Source organism: Strigops habroptila, chromosome 10 (assembly GCF_004027225.2).
Source record: "Strigops habroptila isolate Jane chromosome 10, bStrHab1.2.pri, whole genome shotgun sequence".
Taxonomy (NCBI): Eukaryota; Metazoa; Chordata; class Aves; order Psittaciformes; family Psittacidae; genus Strigops; species Strigops habroptila.
In genome coordinates this window covers 22,291,829-22,313,435 of record NC_046359.1, presented here as the reverse complement: position 1 = coordinate 22,313,435, position 21,607 = coordinate 22,291,829, and the positions used below count along the sequence as shown (strand labels likewise).

Here is a 21,607-nt window from a genome sequence, read left to right as displayed (position 1 = left end):
AATTACAATGTGCTGTTTGTTGGGGAAAACCCAGCAACAAGTACAAGTAGCAATTCAGCTATTCCAGGAAATTCCTACTCATCCAAAATAAATCCTCCTCATAATGTGGTGTACCCATGGCAGAATGCTTTAAAAAATGCATCCAAATATATTAAATGAGAACTCCAGATGACAATTCATTTTGGTCAGTTTCTGAGAACTCCTTTGCTGTCCACACATTTTCACATGAGAAGAACATTTCCGTATTTTTAGTGGCTGTACAGTTGCTTGAGGTGTTGATTTTTCCAGGAATGATGTAGTTAACTAATATCAATTGGTCATACCTATCCTAAACCTAAGTGTAGACCAGAAAGAACGGAGACCCTGTATGGATGCATCAGGAAGTTAGATTTAGAAATTGTATGTAAAGCAATGTAAATGAGACCCTCCTTTCACACACGTAGAATGAGTGCAGGTAGGTTGAAGATAATATGAAGCTGGTGCAAAAAAAAATCTGTGAATTTTGCCAGTGAATGCAAGTAAGCTGCTGTATACAATATGGGGACAAGAAATCAATGAACATTAAATTAAGATGGATTTCTCTGCATTGATATCAAAACTGTTTGGCTAACAGAGATGGGGAGAATTCGTAACATGCTTGGGATGTACCAATCAAATTGATTAATACAAGGTTTGCATAAACACAGTATGGCTATATGTGACTTGAGATGGGTTGACAGAGGTCACAAGTCACTTTAGAAGGTGGGATATCAGGTGCAGGCAGAGGATGCTTCAAATGGCCAAAAGGCCCTTTAGTTCCCTTAGCAGCAGTACGTACCAGGGTGGAGAGCAAGTGCAAACAGGAAGACCTCCCTGTCAGTACCAAGGCTCAGATTTTATGCATCAATAGCAAGAATGAAGGTGCCCTCAGACTGCCTGTCACTCCTGTAGTGGGCTTAGACCTACACTGGGCTGAACCGAGCACACCACTGGCAGGGTACATGTCTCTCTGCAGGCTATATAAGAAGCCCATACTAAAAACTGTCTTGAGTGTGTTATTGATGCTAAAGCTAGGTGGGGTGGGCCTGCGGTGACTAAACAGGTCTTTAAAGAAGGCTCCTGCCCCCCCTGCCCGCTGTTGCTTGGCTGATTGGGCAGTGGGGAGCAGCTGGGGAGGGCAGGTGGTCTGGTGCTCCACCATGGTACCTGACACGAGGAAGGACTCCCTCCAGCGTGGCAGGGACAGGGACCGGACCCCATTGGAGAAGCTCCCTCGGTAACCAGAGTGGCCAGCGACTTTCTGGACAAGGATCTTCCCACCTGCGTTGTCGATGATACCACTGCAATGGGAAAACATGGTGTCTGAAGGCAGAAATTCCCCCCCAAAAACCTTAGAAACTGTTCAACAAAGAAAGAGGTATGAAGTGTTCACTTTTACCTTTAAACCACAGGCTGTGGTGGAGCTGTGACACTCTGCTAAGTCTGCTGCTAAGAAATATCTGAGCTTCTTCCACACAGAGAAGAGCAGTTTGTTACAAAGTGCTGTCGGGATGTGTTTGCTCTGCTCACTGATCTACTGGTCTTGTGTTTAAGATTGACCTAGTTGCTCACAAGAACAAGCTACTGCCTTCATTAAAATTCCTGTAAGCTTGATTGAATGACTGAAGATACCAGGAGAGGTACTCGGAGGAGTTTTGGGGCCAACCATATGATGACAGAAATACAAATCTGAGGCAAACTTCCCACTTGCTTGACTTTTTATTTTGTAAAAAAAATTAACATTTTCTTTGAGTTCCACTGTGTATTACCTACAGTAAACTCAGCCTGGTTCTGACCTCAGCCTGGAGTAAACTGAACACAATATTGCTGGAAGCTGTAGAAAACCTGGCAGGCTCCATGTGTGAAGCACATTAAATGGTATTTGACATATGACATAAAATGCATTTCAAATAGAAAAGCTTCAGTGCATACAACCTGCTACAGCATCATTAGTAGAGCAGGCAAACCAGGAAGTGACTGTGGCTCTAGAGGGCAAGTAGGACTGGAAGGAAAATAAGTAATGGGCAGCAAACAATGGTGAAGAATATATTAGAGCTGTAGCTTTCTCTGATGATTACAAGAAGCTGCTGGTAATATAACTGTAAGGAAAAGAAATTTACTGTCTGCAGAAATGCAGCATATACGTTAAACCCAGCCAAACCCAGCTGGCAAAAAAGGAAATGAAATCCTCACTGCAACAATACAGGCAGCCAGCATTTGAGCTACGGGAGAAATTGCAGTCTCTATCAGTATTTTGTAGTTTCTCCTTGGGACAAGCTCTGCGTGCAGAGACAAACAATTTCCATTGTGCACTAGTATCTGAAGGAAGAATTCATGGTTTGAAAGCCAGTCACCTAGCAGTCGCCCCCTAGCAAGGGGCTGAGCAGAGAGAGCTGGCACCAGGAGGTGGCAGCCCTACGCATACAGGCACGCCAGCCTGCGCACTGCCCAGTGCAGGGGTAAGGTATAAAGTCCCAAAGTATTCAGCTGTGACCCCAGCTATTTCATAGAACTGGAAGCACTGCAGTAGCTCGAATAACTCTGTATGAAGTCACCTTGTCAATCAGGCTTTATAAGTTCTTACTGCATTTTCAGCTGAATGCATCCTGCCCCTGCACCCTGCCTACAGTTATGGTGTGTTTTGGTGGTGAAGTTATGTTCTATAAAAATTTTATGCACATTTTTGCATGGCTAATAAAACCCAGCAAAATTTGTGCTATAAAATTCGTATTTACTTCAATGACTTTTCTGTGGCAGGAAGGTGCATTACTCAGCTCTCAATGTCACGGACAGTTAAATTCAAATCTGGAGAACCAAAACCAATTCCAGAAGTACAAGAGTGATATGTATTCATCCCTGGTGATATGCCTATTTTTTCTGAAGCTTTATTAGTGGCAGCAGCTCTATCCCTACCTGCTGCTTGAATAGTAACAGTAGAATAGTAACTTGCTATGCATGAATGAGAGATCTGGAGCTCTCAAGACACTTCTCCAAAGATTGAGAAGCATGTTCAAACATGGCTGATTTCAATAGGGATACAGGATTGTACAGGGTTGACAGCACTTTATAAGTTTGGATCCCTTGCATCACACATGGTCTTTCTCACAGGTTTTCTACTAGAAGAACAGTCTGCAATCAAACCTACAAAGCAGTAGAAACTTTAAAGGGTTTGAAAAGATGAGAACTCCCTACACCAAAGACAGGTTTTTTTGGGTGCCTTGCTCATTTATATGCACTCACCTGTGAATTGCAGCATTGCACACGCTGGAAAAGGAAGCATAAATGTCTGTGCCATAAACACGGTATTTTACGTCTTGACATCCAGGAGGGCATTTTGCAATGAATTCCGGATTGATTATCTTCCCCGCCTTAACATCGCAATCGATCTGGGGCACATCTGTGAGTACAAAATCTTCGTAAAATCAGACTGATTGTTTTCACAGCTGAGTGATCTTGTCATGAAACAATGGGTAACTGAGTGCCAGGGATGCCCTCCTCTTGTACCTTTTTATCAATGGTTTTGGGTTACAAGACATGTCTATGTGTTCCGCATCTATAAAATAACACATAATGACCTCTATACCGAGGGATGTGGCTGTAACTAAGGATGGAATAAAGCAGCCTCGGGGTATTTCTAACCTTCAGTGTTTGCTTCTTTGAAGGAAATATCCATTATGACACGGCTGGAGAGAGAAAGAAATGTAGCCGCACAGGCCGTGGCTCACATGTGGGAAGGAGGGGTTAGGGAAAGGGTTGGCTGTGAGTCAGGACAGGAAGGACTGAGCACACACAAGAAAGGATGCTTCCCAGGCCTCCCACTGTGTCATGTAGCTCTGCACCATCTATAATGCCAGACTGCAGCCACAGCCCTTTATCTTGTCTTGATTTTAAAAATGTTTGCTGGGTACAATTTGCTTTGAACAAGAGGTTAAAGCGTGATTTCACAATCTCACAGCAGGCTGGTTTGTCAACTAGATGAGCAAAATAATCTGTGGACAGAGATGCTTTTACAGCATTATAGCTGAAAGTTCTACATCCTAGTGCACAGGACACACATCACTTGCCTCATGCTAATCAGTTACATATGCTTTGTGTTACAGCAGATTCATTACACATATTTATGTCTCTCTCTGTGCTTGCTTAGATCCTTGAGTTGTCCCTAATGACCTATGAAGACACATTTTAGTGGTGAAGTACACAATTTTCCCTTTACGCACATTCAAGAGCACACACTTTACTAAGTGTGTGCTTTTTGATTTCAGTAAAAGAACCTGTTAGGTAACATATGCTTCCATTGACTCTGTAGACAACTGTGAAGAGTTACCCCAATATAACCTCAGTTTGCACTTTTTTGTTATGCATCAGCCATGCCCACTGTAAAGCAGCCAAGGATTCTAGTAGGACTACTTACATAGCTTAGCCTTTTTCATCTTCCTTGTGGTTTCCTTAGCTGCATATGTACAGGTGAGAAACACACCTAAAACAAAGAAAACATAGTATCAGGAAGAAGTGGGACTATCAACATCAGTCACCACAAGCTCCTGTGCTTGAGATTTCCCAAATTTGAACCAACAGATTGAAAAAATGAAGTGGGAATATTCTTAGCCACAGCTAGGTTTCTACCTGTTGGTTAACTTCACAGTCAAGATGGCATCTACTGTGAGGCAGTTTTTTTAAGGGGTTTAAAGATCAGTTCAGTTCGCACATTCATCTGTGGAACTCACTATCAAAAGATGCCATTATGTTCATGTGGTCCAGAAAACCATGAAAGGCCCCAGTACTTCCACAAGTGGTGGAAACTCTTTGTGATTGGTGTAATAGAGATATCAGTGAAACAATATGCTGTGTGCATAAAGCAACTGGGAAGCTACAGAGAGAAAGATCCTTCTTAACAGCCTGGCAGGGAGGTTGTCTTGTAATCATGTGTTGTGGCGTTCCACTCACTGGCAGTAGCAGGTACGGGATACTGGGCAGCACTACAGACTGTATGAAGGTCTAGTGTGGCGTGTCCCAGTATCCTGTCCCAGCGAGGGTACTGATTTTCTTCAGTAAGTAGAATTATTATTTTAAAAGTGTAATAGTGAAAGAGACATAAACTGTTATGTTAAAACATACAAAATATATGGGTGCATCTTACATTGTTAGGTTTGCTTGTTAAGAGCACGACATAGGAAAACTCTTCACTCTTCATTCTCTGTGCTTATTTTGCAGCATATTATGGGTAATTAATAACTTCATTACCAATATCCTGACTTTCCTATTCACCTTTCCCTTCTCTGAGCTTTCAGAAGGGAATTGAAACTCTCTATGATGTGCTGGCTGATCATCTCATCATTTAATCTTACTAGAATATGCAACGACAGTCTTTCTTTCTTTTATGTTCTTCTCCCCCTAGATGTGCTGCAGAGAGTTTGCAGACTTAATCACTCCCAGAACCTGCTCAAAAGAAAAATAGTGTCTGAAGTGACAGTGTATAGATGCAGTATTAGGGCCTTTTGTCACTGGTGCAGTTGTGTATCCAAAGCAAAATTGTAGTTAGGAAAAAAGGAGGAAACCAGTGAAAAATACAGTGCAAAGTCCCAGCTATATGCGATGTTAGGGCATAATTTAATGTGGAGGACATAATTTGATCTCCTAGTAAGGACAGAAGAACTACACAGGTAGCTATGAATTTGAACTAAGAATAGCTATCCTGTTAGACTTGAGGATCCCAGCTAGAGGGAATATTGCCTGGGAATATCACAATTAAAGTCATGCAGCAGTGTTAGGCTGTGTAGTGGCTGGATCTCTATCAAAGGGAGACATGTAAGTAAAGCACACTAAGAAATCATGCTTGATCAACCATAGCGTTCAAGTAAGATGAATTGCAAATTCTGGAGTCTCTACATGTTCCCAAAAAGCAAGATGCTTTCTGACTGCCAAAGTAAAGAAAATAGGAGACGTTTATAGCCTTTTCCCTTTGGCGTCTTCTTGTTCATGGAAAGAGCAAGAACACATTAAAATTGGGAAAGGATACTCCTATGTAAAAAACCCCCACAAAACCAGATGATTTTTATTTGGAGGGAATCTTTACATTACAGACATTTTTCAGGGCCCATCATGCCATCTGGTATGGACCTCATGTACATGACTGCTCATGTACTTAGACATCTCTGCAAGTAATTAATATTGTTTCTATGCCAAAGTCAAGAAATTTGGGTAGCCTGTTTCTGAGAAGCTGTGCCAAGGATTACTTCACCTGCCTTTGAGAGAGAGCTTCGTCAGCTGTGGAGTCTGAAGGGAAGAGAAGAAGCCAGCAACCACTGGTCAGCCAGGGCAGGAACACACAAACCCCTGATAACTGTAGCACATCAGTTATACTTACCTAAGAAGATTGCAATGACTGTGGTCTTCATGGTGAGTAAAACAAAACCTGGATGTGTCATTAAGGAGCTCTGAAAGGGAAAATAATACATCAGGCTGCATTCAGAGGTATTGGAGATGATGCTGGGACAGTAGGTGAAGAGGGAACTGTGCATTCTTCTTCAACCTTTCACAGTCCTCACATGCTGCATCCTCTTCTCCAGCTTTGTAGAGCAGCTGATGTCTGCAGAGGAGATGGTGTTTGGGCTGTGGCCAAAAAACAGTCCCCCCCATGGACTAAGTTTTTACTTCTGTCCAAGATTTGCCTTTTGCCTCAGGATACCAGGATTTCATTCCACATGCTACTGCATAGCTATATGTGACTTGTGATGGGTTGACAAGTTCATTCGCTACTCTTCTAAGACATAAACACAAAATCGTATTGTCTGTACACCAAAATGCACCGTGTAATCTCATAAAGATATGGGGAACATAAATCCGTTCACTTCTGAAGGACGTTACATGAATTGTGCCATAGTTTGTGAGCCAAATTACTGGTTTCTTTCCTTTGCCGAGGACGTGTGTGCATGCATACATGAGCACCCGAGACTAAGAGGACTCTGCCATAACATCTGGACCATGTTTTAACTCAGGTGCTTTTCTCCTCACTTATATGTCATAACCTATCGCCACATCAGAGGTATCAAAATATTGTCCCCCTGCAATGAGTTCTCATTTCAGGTCAACCCCAGAAAAAGAAGAGGCAACATAAGAATGGCAAGTCATTTGCAGAACCACCACGCACCATTAAAAACTATACTCGCACTGACTTAGGCTTTGGAAAAGGCATCTTAATATGAGCATGGGTGAATAAATTCATCATCAGCATCTTTCTTTAAAGCCAAAGAGAACTGCAAGAATATGTACTGACAGTATTTGGCTTAGTGCTAAAGTATTTTCACTTCCAGTTTCATTGGAGTAGAAAAGGTCTGAGACAGTAAAGGGTCCATGTAAAAGCTAGCTTCGAGGGTGGGTTGCTGAGTGCTTTGTGCAGAGACTCCAATGCTATTTCACTTTTCGTGTCTCACAAATTGTAAAACCACCTGTATCATCCGTGCAGCACAAGACTTCTCATGGATTTCTGAAGGCCCTGCGCCCCAAGCCACACTGTCCCCAGGTCAAGGCCAGCTGCCCCAGGAGCCATCCCAGTCCTCTTGGGTAGCAATGCCCCAGGCTTGGCTGCTATTGCAATCTCTACCTAGTCTGCTGGTGGCACTGCTTTTCAAGGCAACAGAAAGTGGCCTTTTTTTTTTTCTTCCCCTCCACTAAAATATTTGAATTTCCTGCAGAAAGAGGGCAAGAAATCTAAAAGGAGTTCATATGTAAAAACTATCAGGGGCAAATAACTTCAGCAGACCTCTTAGCCTGCAATAACAGATATTTTATCAATAAGAGAATTAACAGAAGCATTTGGACAAGGCTGTTACATTTACTTAACAGATTTGTTGTCATAGCTACAAACAAAAGCATCTTATCGTGGATTCTGTACTTTTGCTGGTGCAGTTTATATTAGAATCCTGGTGGAAATAAATTATAATAACAAAGAAACTTCTTTTTGCCACTTACGTGAATTGCTGCATTAGGCACTGTCATGCCAGGAAAAATGTATGGACATCCTGTGACACTGCTCTAGTGGCAACACTCTCAAGGGGGGTCCTGGCCTTCAGACCTTGGGCTGTCACAAGGCAGGAAGTGCGGGAGGATTTACACTGCTGACCATTTAGCGTCCGGCTTAGAGGCTCCAGGATTTCCACTGTGGGAAGTCTGTGTGCATTCACTGTATCTGGGGCTTAGGGAGTCACCTGATTTAAGCTGTATGAGATCTCCTATATTGTGGACTAGCATGGCACCTGCTACTTCGAACTGGTAAAGGGAGTAACAGCCTGGAATAAAACAGTGGCATTTTTTGTTTCACTGGGAAGGAAATGGAAAGCAGGGCTCCAGTCCATGCAGATGACAGGCTTTTTAGTCTGTGCAGATCCACTGGGAGTTTTGGGAATGTTTCATCTGTAGGTCAAGAATGCTACTTTGATATTAAACACAAAGCTATTGTTCCTTTGTTCCTTTACCAAATGAATGGATCCCATTAAAACAAACCCAAAAGTTTCTACTTTGGTTTAGTCTGGAATATGAGCTTTGCTGAGATTTCCCATTATTAGTTTTCCAGTAATGCAGTATTTTCAGTCCAAGTCAGTACTGGTAACTAGTGACCATCCAGTATGAAATCTCCTGAACTGTATGCTGTATCTTTGCTTATCAGTACATTTTCCCATCTGCATCCTTCAGACTGTCATAACAGAAGTTACCCTTATGCCAGGAAGGCAGCTAAGTATATGCATCGTATTAACATGTGCTTAAATCCCAGTGAAGTCAAGTTCAAATGTAGTAAGAAGCCTCTCCTTCAGTTTCCCAGAGCAGATCCTGTTTTACATTTTAAATCAAATTTCCAAATGTTGATTACTTTTTCCCTACCACAAGTACTCGAAAAAGCTTGAATGTTAGGGAAGAGACAGAATTAGCAAACTATTCTTCCTGTATATAAAGTAAGATTTTTACATTGATCTTTTATTAGCAGCTTGACTTTTATAAAGATCTGAGAGAGATCTGCTGCATGCTACAAACAAACAGATGGTTTAAATCCTCATAAATCATCACTGTATGGCAAACTATAACATTTTCTGATGGAAGTGTAGGTTTTAAGTCCTTGATTTTTGGTGTCAGGCACTGCTGTCTGTTCCACGTGCAAACCAAAATTCTTTGCTGGTGCCACATGCTTTGCCTCTGCAGGAGTAAGCAGTTTATCTCCTGTAATCTCCTGTGCTGCAGAAATTAATTTGTGTACTCTCTTTGTACCACAATAGTGCGTGTTTTTGTTCCCCTTCTTAAGGGGTTGTGATATTGCAGCAGCACTGGCACCATGAAAAACAGAAGTGGACTTTGTTTGAAAGCTATCTGAGCAAGTAGTGTGGAGTTAACAACTTGATCTCTATGCACTGTGGGTTGAGTTAAGTATGTGCCCTTTATGGGAAAATCAAGTGGGCTTGGTGTAGGTGTGAGTAAACTGGTTTGGGTAAACAAGAGCTGATGATCATCTTACAGAATAAAACTTTTTAGATTTCTTTTTTTGTTTTCTTTTGTCTCTTTTTAAAAAATTGTTTAACCCTTTCTTTGATTCATGGTCATACTCTGTCCCCATGGTATATATGAAGGAAATTGCAAGGGGCTTGCTATAATTGAAGCAAGAGAACACTAATATCTGTATTAGCACCACCTGCAAATATAGGATGTGATATACTTTATCATATAAAAAAAGAGAAAAGAAATGAATTGGCCACACTGTTTGTGGGAAGTGTCAATAAGAAACTTAAGGTTTCTTGTACCATGCTCATTCTGCAACCTTCTTCAGCTTTCAGAGCGACCTCTGCCATGGTTGCAAACCCCACATCTTGGGGTTTCCACAGCCAGAGGTATGTGGAACTAGGACTTAGAACCTCAGATTCTTCCTGGAGGCAGTGCTGAGTTTCAGAGTGCCATGGTGCACTCTGCTTAATTATCCAGTGCCTCAGAAAGAGCCAACAAGGAAGCTCAGGATTTTATGGCTTCGGGTCTTTCCCTTGTTGTGGAGGAGTTGTAAGAAGTATCAGACATCACACATTAGGCAATTGTGTGTTTAATAAAATGAACAACCAAACCACTGCTAAATGAGTTTCTGAGCCTTGGGACAGCTTGTATTTTTGCTTTAAAGAGCCTTTGCTCATTAAGCTAAGCATTAGGATTACAGTCAGGGCTATTCATTTTGAATAATTTCCTTTACCACCTAGGCAGTAGCTACAGACTTTTGCTGGCTATGTTCTGTGGCCACACGAATCCCACACCCAGTCAACACTGGCCCTCCACCCCACAGCAGTGACTCCTTCAAAAGTGGGAGGATGGCTGCTGCAGTTTTTCCTTGCCTTTTGCTTCGGAGATGGGTGCTGTGGGCTTGGACACTGCTCTGTTTCCTGAACATGCTCTGGTTTACACCATACTGCTATACAGAGGTAGCTGCCAGCCCTGTTTCTCAAAGAATTTCAGCTGACTGCCTCAGTTTACTGGTGTCAATGTGTGGTAACTACAGGCAGGTTGGGCTGTTTAGCCTACTGGCTGGTCTGTGAGCTGCCAAAAATGGTTGTAGGCATATTGCCCCTCACAAACAAGACATGGAAACTTCTCCTGGGTGGCCCGAAAGACCCTGGCTACCCTTGCACAGCAGTGTTAGCTCAGAGTGATCAGAGGGTATAGCCTCTGCTTGGAGAAGTCACGAGAGTTCAAAACGACCCTGGAGAGGGCAGAGGCCTCATCTCTTGCAAGCCCTCTACGAAGTGATTGAAGAGATTTTTTGAGACATTGTGCCATACCCAAGAGTGCCCTCCCCAAGGGTTCTGAGGATACCTGAGCACACTCTCCCCTCTCTACTGAAACAAAAGATGCCCACAGGTTTGGACATTCAGATGGGGAAGAGGACACAGGGTCCTGGGGCCTTCCCTCTCCCTGAACTCACTATTTTTTATGCAGTAGTGAGCTACTGTGAAACACAAGCTCCTTCCAGGAGCAAAGCAAGAGACTGTGGCTTTGCTCTGCTCCCAGGCAAGCAGCAAGTCAGGCACAGGAATAATTTTTTTCAAAGCTGCTTTAACAAATGTTTATATGCAGATTTGCAAGAAGAATTTGGTCCAGAATAGCTCGATACAGGTAGGTATGATGAAGAGATGCTATACCCAGCAATTTAAAGCCAAATAAAAACATCCAACTCATTTTGAGTTCATGCAATGCCCTGAAATTAGACAAACGTAAGGTTGAAGTAACAGTGATGAATGATTTCTCTACTTTCCACAGACCTCTTCGAGAAGAAGGTAATTTATTTAAAACTACAGTGTGATTTAACTTGCCAGACCTTTCTCAGAGCCTAAATAAACCTGCAATGATTATACTTTTTCCTCTGTCTCAGCAAGATAGCTATCAATTATGCTGGTCTGACCTGCCCCTTTCCAGCAAAGGAAGAGATACATTTAGAATATGTCACCCACTCACAGAATAAATATAATTTGAACTATCCAGATGAGGGCTGTTACTCTGTATTTTCCTAGTTTCTGTTAATATATTATACATTAATTATTTTCATTTTCCTGTGCAGCTTTTATGGCTCATTGGGAATCACTGTTAGCTCAAATCTGCGAATCCCTGTCTAGACAACTCCCTCCCTCTTACTTCCCACCACAGCTCTTGTCTGCTCCTGTATCTGCCCCCCTTCCTCCCAGGCTTGAGCCCATGCTCCCTATGCACACTGTTGCAGAGAACTTCTTTCCCTTTTGTAATTTAACTACCTCTGCTTGACACCAGTCAGACCCCAGCCAGGTACCGTCGACCCCTGCCACCGCCATTTCCCCAAGAAACTGAGGACAAAGGGAAGTACCAGCAATCCAGCGCTGCCCAAGGGCTGTGCTAGCTTTGTAGTGTGAGATTCACAGCCATATTTCTTTCACTTTTTAGAAAAAACCACCATTTTTGATTTCCAACAAAAGTGGATTTAAGAAGTCAAAGTGGGTTTTTAAAGTGTGATACATTTCTCAGATTGGGTGCACTATGAAAAGAGCCTGACTAATCATGCTGTTGAGCTGCCTGCAAACCAAGAATTATTGTAGTGTGTCAGAATTCCCCCAAAGGTACATATTGGGTCTAAAAGTGAAGAATTTGTGTTAAAGGCACTGAAGAAACTGCACATCACCCTGGGGATGTTTTTTTGGAATTTTTGTGCAAGTTCAAACAAAACTTGACACCTTTTTTGTGGTAGAAACTTTTAGAAATTTAGAGAAACTTTAGAATGTTTACACTTTGCTTATTAAAGCTACATGTATTCCTTTACTACAAAAGAGAGTTATATGTCTAGATCAAAAGCAAAACTGATCCTTAAGCATGCTACTGAATGTATGCCACATCTCACAGAAAACCTTTATCAATTCAATATCTCCTGCAGTCAGTATAACTACTGGTGCCTCATACCAAAGCCACGGACTGGTTGGATAAGGATTCAGAAAATATATAAAGAAATATATTAAAAACCCCCCAAACCTGGAACCACCTTGCCATGTGGCCCTGGTTTGAAACAAGGCAGTAAGTGGTGAAATTCATCGATGTCTAGTAATGACAACTTGATCAAGGAAGCATCTTAAAATATCTTCAGTAAATCAGGAAGCTGCAGAAAGCATTTTGAAAAGCTAAGCTTAAATATGTTTCTGTGGTGGAAACCAGTGAAATCAAGTTAAGTGATTTAAATTTTACATCGTAGTTCTCTGTAAGAATGACAGACTCATGCTCCTTGAACTGCTTCACATTTTCCCCTTATATATTTTCTACTTTTAAAAAAACATTATTTCTTCCTAACTGCATTATTCCCGCCTGGCAACCTTTTCCTCCATCTCTCTTAGATCTCTCTCTGATACCTTTAGTTTAGGAAAGACCAACCTGTGCCTCAAGGAAGTTTGCTACAAAAGGCATATTGGAAAACAACCCCAATACACTTCATGGTCCTCAGTCATCTTCTAGTGCTACTTTGCTGGGACCTCCAAATTCTTTGCCTTCTTGCAGGGTCAACTGCAGAGGGGCAGGATGCCTGACTCCATGTCCCAGGACATTGCACTTGGCCACCTTATGTGCCACCTGGATGCTTAGAGGATGTGCATGAGCTGTTGTGGTAGCCAGGTGCACCTCTGGATTTCCTACTAGAGGTGGCATTCATGTCCTGCTGTTCTGAACCATGAGGGGCTCCTAAGGCTACTTACTAGATCTGTGCTTTCTCATATTCCTAACAGAGAACATCAAAGACTAGTCTTCAGTCTAATCTAATCTTAGGGCAGAATCCACCAATACTTCTGTGTATAAGCAGGATGCTTCTTTTGTCATCTCCAGAGAGATGTTTGGGTTTGGAAGTCTGTCCTGTCTCCTCCTCCTGAGTTGGAAGTGAATCCTGCTCCTCAAAGTCTCATGGTGAAAGGCTGCAGCAGGCTGACCTCCCCAGCTGGTGGTCATTGCTGCTTTGGCTTTGCTGCAGGCTACATCAGTGGTATCCTTCCCACCTGGTGCTGGTCTGCAGCCCACCTATAACCCAACAGGCACATTCAAGCTGAAGTCTCTTACCAGGTGTGGTGAGAGACCAGGGGTGAGAGACCAGTTCCCGTGGTTCTCACCAGGGAACCATTTGAAAACTGAGGACCTGTGACTACTGTTTCCACTTTTTAATGACTACAGAACACATCTTGGGACTCCATGCTGCTTTTGGGATGGAAGTGAGTTATGGGTTAGCACAGGTGCCAGCATTATAAATGAGACTATTATGGGTAGTGCTGGGTTTCTGAAGACATGTTGTTGGTGGAGGTGCTGATGAGAGACCTGATGTAATGCGGGCCATGCTGTGCAGCCTTATGGCACGTGTGTTGGCAGCCATTGGCAACTGGCAGGAGTGGGCTCTCTAGCATATGGGTCTTGCAGAAAACATGAGAGATGGCTATGCTTCAAAATTACATCTTTCAATATCTGAGTGCCCTGGAGGAGACTTGAAGAGCTAGAAAATGTGGTGGCAGAGAAAGTGGCCTCCAGAGTCAGCTCCTGGGTACTGTGACAGCGTAGGTACAGCCAGAAATTGTTGACAAATGTATCTCAGGACTAGACTGACACTGATTTACTAATTTTCTATATTAGAAGCTTTTAAAACCTGCTGTTTTGACATAGAGATGAATCATAGGATTCTGTTTCAGAGAGCCCAAGATCAAAAAGGAAAACTGTGCACAGCACATGGAATGGAACAAGAACTTGTAATTTACGGTCTTTTGCTTTTAAACAAAACTCAGCCTGCAGACTTTGATATTGCATAATCCACTTCCATGCTCAGGAATTTTGTTCTGAACTTTGTCTTTAGAAGATTACAACATGAACTTCTACTTCAAACCTAATTATTGCCTAACTTATGTATTTCTTTTCTACACCATTGAGAATAGAAGATATAGACTATGGAAGCCTGAGACTTCACATCCTAAATTAACACGTATTTTGAGATGTAATTTGATAGAAAGACTGTCCCCAAAGTAGGTGAGACACTCCTTCCCATTTAGCCTCATTTCCAAACAGCCTCTCTTTTTTCATATGCTTCATGTCCAAAAACCTTCTTCCACCAAGCCCTGGAGAACAAATTGTGGAGTACTGCAGATGGATTGCAAGAGAGGTGAGAAAGATGGGTCCCCAAAAAGGAGAGCAGGATGGGTTCCCATTGTCCACAGCTGACTGACAGCTGTGAAAATAGCCCCTGGACTCATGGGGCCCTTACCCTTTCATAACTGACCCACTGAAGGTGACCAAGGCCAGTATACACAGCGCTGCTGCCAGCTTTCCTCAATGTCTTGCCCTTCTACAGACTAGAGGGTAAACTACGTATTTGGGGAAAATAAAGAATGGAGCCTTCTGAATCCCTAAAGGAACCTGGCAGGGGGATCAAGAGGCACAGAGGTGGCCTTGCCCAAACTTCCCTGTAAACAAGTGATTTTGGAGAGGTAAAAATTTCCACATTTTTATGTACAAGCTGGAGGTGCTGAAAATCCCCAGGTCGTCCTGGTGGGGACATTAAAGGACTGCTTGAAGCTACACAGAATCATTCGGAATTTTCCCTCAAAATTTGGCACACATGAAACTGTCACTTGGCAATTGTGAGCTTTTTTTTTATATGAAACCAGCTGCCAGCTGAGAGACTGTTGGCTGCTGTGTTACATGTGTTACATTCACAAAGCTGTTTTTTAAGGTGACAGGCTGAAAAACAGTTTGCAATGCAAGTTGATCTTAAAAGTATTTTTTGTATCTGTGTCTATGGGTTGTCCTGTAGAATGGGACACATTAAGGATAACTGACACAGATTGTGTTCTTAATGTGCCACTGACCACTTAATGCATTCTGAAGCTCTGGAGATAAAGCAAAGGTAGAAAGGACTCAATGGGTGCTAGAAAGCCACTTGAATCATGAGTAGGACTTGTCAGGTTAAGAACTGCTTAAAACTAGATGATTTGAATGAAGCAGAGGTGGTTATAAATACTCTTATGCATGCAAATGTGTTTCCAGTTTGGGATATGAGCTGTAGATCTGGGTGCTCTGCTTCAAAAGGGAAAGCAAAAGCTGCAGATGGTGGATTTTGGGTGTAGGTTTTTTTTTGGGTTTTTTTTTTTTTGGGTTTTTTTTTTTGAATTAAAGTACCTTTTCCTGAGAAATATTCCTGGTTCCAAGTCACTGGGAAATTTTGTTTCTGATGAATGTTTTCTGGTTTTGTTTTTCACCAGGGCTTACCTGCTGAAAAACAGGCCTGAATAGGAGACGCAGACCAGGGAGCAGACCCAGCCACATCCTGCTGTGGAGAAGGGCAGAGATGACAGCTCTGAGAAGGTGGCAAGAGGGTGAGCCAGCTGCAGAAAGAGGGACGGGGCTCTGCTCTTTGCTGGCAGGGTACTGACAGAGGATGTGGAGCAGCCCTCAGGCACCACTAAAAGTGCAGCTGCCTCAGCACAGAGTAGGGTGCATAATGTTTGCAGAGCCCAGAGCAAATAGTTGGGCAGCTAACCCATGAGTGCCATGCTGTCAGGACTGCCCGTTTTGGCACCTCCCAGTGTTTGCAAGGGTCAGATGCATCCACACAGCCTGCAACCTCAGCTGGCCAGTATAACTACCCATAGATGCCTTAGGAGCCTATGTAATTTTAGTAGATCCCCGACTTGTCTGTGGGCCATAGCTCTGGAAGAAAAGCTCATCAGTAATACATGCTGCTGTTTTATCTGTAGCAAGTCCCTTCACATCCCACTTCTTGCTGCAGCTTGCTTCTGAAGAGCATTATCAGAAGTCAGTAAAAGGTAGTTTTACTGCGTCCCTCCACAGCGCTCGAGGCACTGCCTGCAGCCTCTTTGCTTCTAAAGTAAAGAGAGTTTAATTAAACAGAGTTTAATTTAGTAATAGAGATGCAATCTAAATGGCTACAGGCTTTCTGGGCACTTCTGCACCTCCCCAAACTTCTTTTAAGGCAGAGGGAGGCTGCGCTGCCTGCACAGCGTTCACACAAATTTTCCAAGTGGGAAATGTGCAGCAAATAAAGGAACCGGTATGCAAAAGAATGGCAGCTGCTCTAGGACTGTTAGAGAGGCTCTTTTAGAGGCGAATGAACCGTCAATTTGTAGTAAGACATTGTTTTCTAAACATAGCATAAAAACTCTTATCTTGCCTGGCTGGTCATTAGAAGAGAGATAATTATAGTCTCAGTGTGACAGCCGGGCCCGGAACAGGGGCCGCATTGTCCCAGGTCCCAGCTGAGCTCTAGCATAGGCACCCCAGGCCAGCCCTGGGACAAGGGGGCTCCTTGTGCCCCGCCAAGTTCAAAAGAGGAATTGAAGTACACTAAGTAGGTGTTAAGCACCTATTTCGCTCTCTGACTCTGGCCTTAAAAACTACTCCACAGGAGAAAAGTGAGGAAGGCAGACCTGTGACTGCTGCAGCTGCATCCTCCCTGGCTTTATGTACAACACATACAAGAGCTATTGTTTTTCTCTTCTTAAAAACAAAAAAACCCAAAACAAAACAAACCCAAAACATCAGGTTTGCATTTAATTTTTTGTTCTGTGTTTCTATTTTCCAACACAGACCAATGAGACCTATATGATGGATGGGCTTTCAGAAGGAAGGAGATATTATCTGTTCAGCGTCTACTTACTGAGTCCTGAATGCGAGGTCTAAACCTCAGCTGATGCTGCAGCATGCTGGAGGAGTCCTGGTGGACTAGAAGCTTCAGAGGACCATAACATCCCCCCTAGGGTTGTCAGGAAATCCTGGGCTATTGCTTTTCACCACCTACCCAGAAAAGATGGTGCCTGTCCACCCTGTTGCGATGGGCCAACATGCACCTCACTGCCTCAGCACCTGCCCATGTCGGTCCCCCTGTACAGGGAGCTCATGTCTATGAGCACCACAGCATTTTTTTCTATGTGTTTAGCCTCAAGACATTGGAGGAGGAATACAGCAATAACTGCAGATAGTAAACTGAGCTATCACTTCTATTGCTTATTTCATCCACGTGCTTTAAATTAAATAGTTAGGAGACTTCTTGTAAAATAGAAACTTGAAGGTGCCTGTCCTGAGCCTTGGGTTGGCATGTAAAGCTAAGGGGGGATGTATTTTCTGTCTAGACCTTTATTTCTGGCTTGGAAGTGAAAAGGAAAAAGTTAAAAATTATCCGGGCAGACCAGGTGCACTCAAGTCTTTGATGCCACTGTTATGTGATCTTCAGGTTTATTTTTAGCATTGTTTTAATAAATAATTCTGTTGCTTCACATGAAGTAGTTCGTCTGTTTTCCCAGCTTCTGTGTTCACATGATAGCTCAGGCAGTCCCCCTTTTAGAAATATTTCAGTTAATCAAGTTGACCAAAGGAAGTGTAAAAATCAATTTCTTACTACTTCTGAGAAAGTAAGCAAATAGCTGGGTGAAGAGGGAACACTTTGTTAATGTCTCCACTAAAGGAAAGACTTCAGTAAGATCCCAGTCTTATTAGACACAAGAAAATCCATGTGGGGTATCTTTTTTGCATCCCAAGTGTAAGGAAACCTGGTAACCTGGTTCAACCAGCCAGAGGTAAGTCGTGTAATAATACTACTAGGGAAAGAAATGTCTTACATATAGTAGTGAGCAGGTTAAGAACATAATAATCTTAGTGCAGGTGGAAACACAAAGTAATATTAAATTATATTGGCAGGACAGTCAAGGCTTGAGATAAGACCAAGGACATCAGTCTTTCCTGTCATCGCAGTGAGAACAACCACAGCAACTCAAAGGATTAGGTAAAATATGCAAGCAAAATAAGTTTCTTTAAAATAAGTTACTAATTTAGTATTCCAAAAGTAATGTGCATGTGTAATGCAGTTATTTTTGCTTGAGCTGTATCTGCATCTCTGAAAGAGACCATGACTGTTGTTCAAGTGATTAACTGAATAAAGTCTGAAGAACATGATACTAAAGATACAGAAAATCAGATATTCTTCGAGCATAGTCAAATGAAAGGTGTTTTTAACTTTAGAATGCATACAGTAAAGTATGAGCTATAAACATGAGTCCATTGCTGTTCTCAGTCAAATGTATTTTAGAAACCATCTAAACTACCTTTTCCTCTGTGTGTGCTTGCTTTTTGTGGTTTGTTTTTGTGTCAAATTTTGGAGAGGCTAGAGGAAAAAGAGTGTGCTTTAAGGTGGATCTGCCTCTGTCATCTGTAGTTCTTTATTTGCTCTGGATGTGGCATAGCTCCCATAACTCTAGAAACAAAATATTAACTAAGGTTGAAAGTTTGCTTGGGGCATTTGGTTCATGTTAGTACTAGTCTGAGAGAAATTGCATTTTGAGGAGACTTATCGAGGCTCTAATCTCTCTGCAGAGAGCTGAATGGCTGTGGCAGGCTTGACAATGCTATTCATTTTTGGAGCCCCACCAGCAAAACGAGCACTCAGCACAAGAGTATATATAGTGTCTAGGCTACTGTACTATTCATACATCTGTATCTATCCATCTAGCAAGGGAGTTTACACCATATAAATATATATCACTGGAATAATACTATTTTTCATTCAGTATCTTGGAGATTAGTGTTCCCCAGTGTCAGGTAATGCTAATTAATGATACAATGCACACCTTCCTATTGATCAAAAAGACAAAGAAAAAGTCTTCAAAGCAAAACCATTTTACACCTAGCAACAAGTTGCATTACCTATTACATACTGTTTGAACAGTAGTCATATAAATGTCTATCGAGGTGTGACTAATATACACTGTTCTTCACCAAATAATTCAGCCCTGTTCAGGCAGTGAGTATATGTGTCCACTTCAACAGTAGGGGTTTAATGCTTTTATAAATACTTAAGTATATATAACTTATAGTACAGTTTCATTCTATAACAATGTCTTAATCTTCTTAGGTCTTTGATCCTATGCACACAGCTGGAATGCCAAACAGATTACATCCCTCCAGTTTCTTAGCAGTGCAAATATCTAACTCATCAACAAAAAAACAAAAAAGCAACTCCCCCCTCTCCCTCATAAATAAATATAGCAGAGAAATGACATCAGAATTACCTTGCTTGAGGTGTGCAACTTTTTATTCCTTTTCTCCACACAGTAGGAAAGTGCTTTTTTTTCCAAGTTTCTCTGTACCCCAAACTCCAGCCAACATTATTCTACAGAAGGGGAGGCAGGCAGCAGAGGGAGGCCTGGACACCTTTTCTCTTTCAGAGAGGAGCTAATCAAACATTCCCATCAAGCTCCCAGCTCTGTGAAAAGCACATTTCTCTCCCTCCCTCCCTCTGCTCCTCTCTGCCTCTGTCTCTCCCTCCCTCTGTGTCTCCCTCTCCCTCCCGCACACACAGGCGTACAGAGCTCCTTACATTGATTTAGCAGCTGAATTAGGCGGTCCTGTTTTAAATATATGTTCCCTCCCACATATTTTTGGTAGGGATTTCTATGCTCCTTTTGCACTAGCATGTCAGATTTGTCAAGTTTTTCTCTTCTGGAAAGTGAAGCTTTACTCAGCTGACGTTTTGGCTGATTTTTTTTTCAGTCTCCCTGTGCAGTTCAGCACTGTAGTAAAAGGACTACAACTAGTATCTAGGAGTAAACTACACTCCTCTAAGGATTACAAATACCAGATTAGTTAGGTGCAAGTCCAATTTAAAAGGAAAATTAGCTTTTGAAGAGACAGACTGTGATGCCTTTACTCATGTGAATAGCATCGTATTCCCTCAACAGTTTCCCTGAAGTCAGGGGATTAGTGATAGCAAGTCTGTGAATCTGGGCACAGAGAGGCAGAAGTATGACTTGAGGTTAGCAATGACTTCTTCCTGATCGAGTTGGGTGCGAGAATTTAATAAAATGCACTAGAAGACCTCTAAACAGGTGCTCCTTAAGATGAGATACACAAAATGACTGATTTTTTTAAAGTATCTGTACACAGATCTCCTAAAATTCTTGGGTAACTTTGAGGAGAAAATCTTACTGAGGTAATCAAGATCACAGCATTTACAAGATTATCACAGGAAGGACTGGTATTATACTCCAGGATGCTGGAAAGCAAATTATCATCTGCAGTTCCACCTAGGTATTCAGAAGTGTATAGGTAACGTATATGGGTGAACACACTCTGTTTTATCGAAGATCATTATTGGTGAAAAAAAATTCTCTAGTATAAAGATAAGAGATAGATTGATTTCAAAGGACACATTAGAAAGACATGTAGTTCCTGGTTACTTCTGATCTAACAATCCTGTAAACTTGTTTGGTTTAAGGGAAAATGATTACCTGGGTTTAAGTGAAAGAGATTACCTGTTATTTGTGAATCTCTACTCCAGTACTTACATAAACTCAGCATAGAAATAAACAATACAATATCAAAAGTTTATAAAGAACTGCCCACTATTTTGTGTTACTAGAACTTAGTGTTACTAAGATATAATGATCCATAATTCATAATTCTCTTAATACAGAAATTCAGGTTTGTCATGGTAATCCCTCATAAGGCAGAATGCAGTGGACTGGTAGAAAGCCTCTCCGGTTAGCAAATTTGTTAGCAGATCTACCTAGAAGATTTTCTAAAAAAAAAAAAAAAAACCAAGCCCAAACCAAAAGTTTCGTTAATTTCAATTAACACTTTCAGGATATCATTGACCTTTTCATAAGGCTTTGTGAGGTTTTATTCAGATAATCATGGGCAAAAGGCCTGACACTTTAAGACTGGACATTTAGAGGCACGTAGGTGCTTGGGGCCAAACACCTAAATATTCGGGTTTTGCAGCTAAGTGACTATGTGTCATTTCCCAGTGCTAGTGAAAGGCTGAAGTCCCCCCAACAGCTCCTTCACCGCAGATGCTGATAGAAATCCTCTAAAAACTTTGGGTACAGACCTTCACTGGTGTTCAGCCACTTAGTCTGAACTCAAGCAGATTATTTTCGGAAATCACAGGCATCTGTGTACATCTTGAGTTGCCTGCATGGCTTTAAAGTCTCAGATCAGTGGGTTATCCATGAAGCCTCTTGATCTCGAACCAGTGTGAGTGAGAGTACTGAAGAGCAAGCTTCTGGCAAACCAAGACATGGTT

General features: G+C 42.1%; 1 protein-coding gene across 1 annotated transcript in view; it reads right to left on the bottom strand.

Annotated features, from left to right (window-relative positions):
- The window catches only part of VIT (vitrin), a 51,718-nt gene extending 31,807 nt beyond the window's left edge, over positions 1-19,911 (bottom strand). Inside the window, 5 exon segments of the mRNA XM_030499986.1 lie at positions 1,186-1,319; positions 3,259-3,415; positions 4,430-4,495; positions 6,383-6,452; positions 19,593-19,911. Coding sequence (XP_030355846.1) covers positions 1,186-1,319; positions 3,259-3,415; positions 4,430-4,495; positions 6,383-6,443 — 418 coding nt within the window. The 5' untranslated portion in view covers positions 6,444-6,452; positions 19,593-19,911.
- Positions 19,912-21,607: the final 1,696 nt, after the last annotated feature.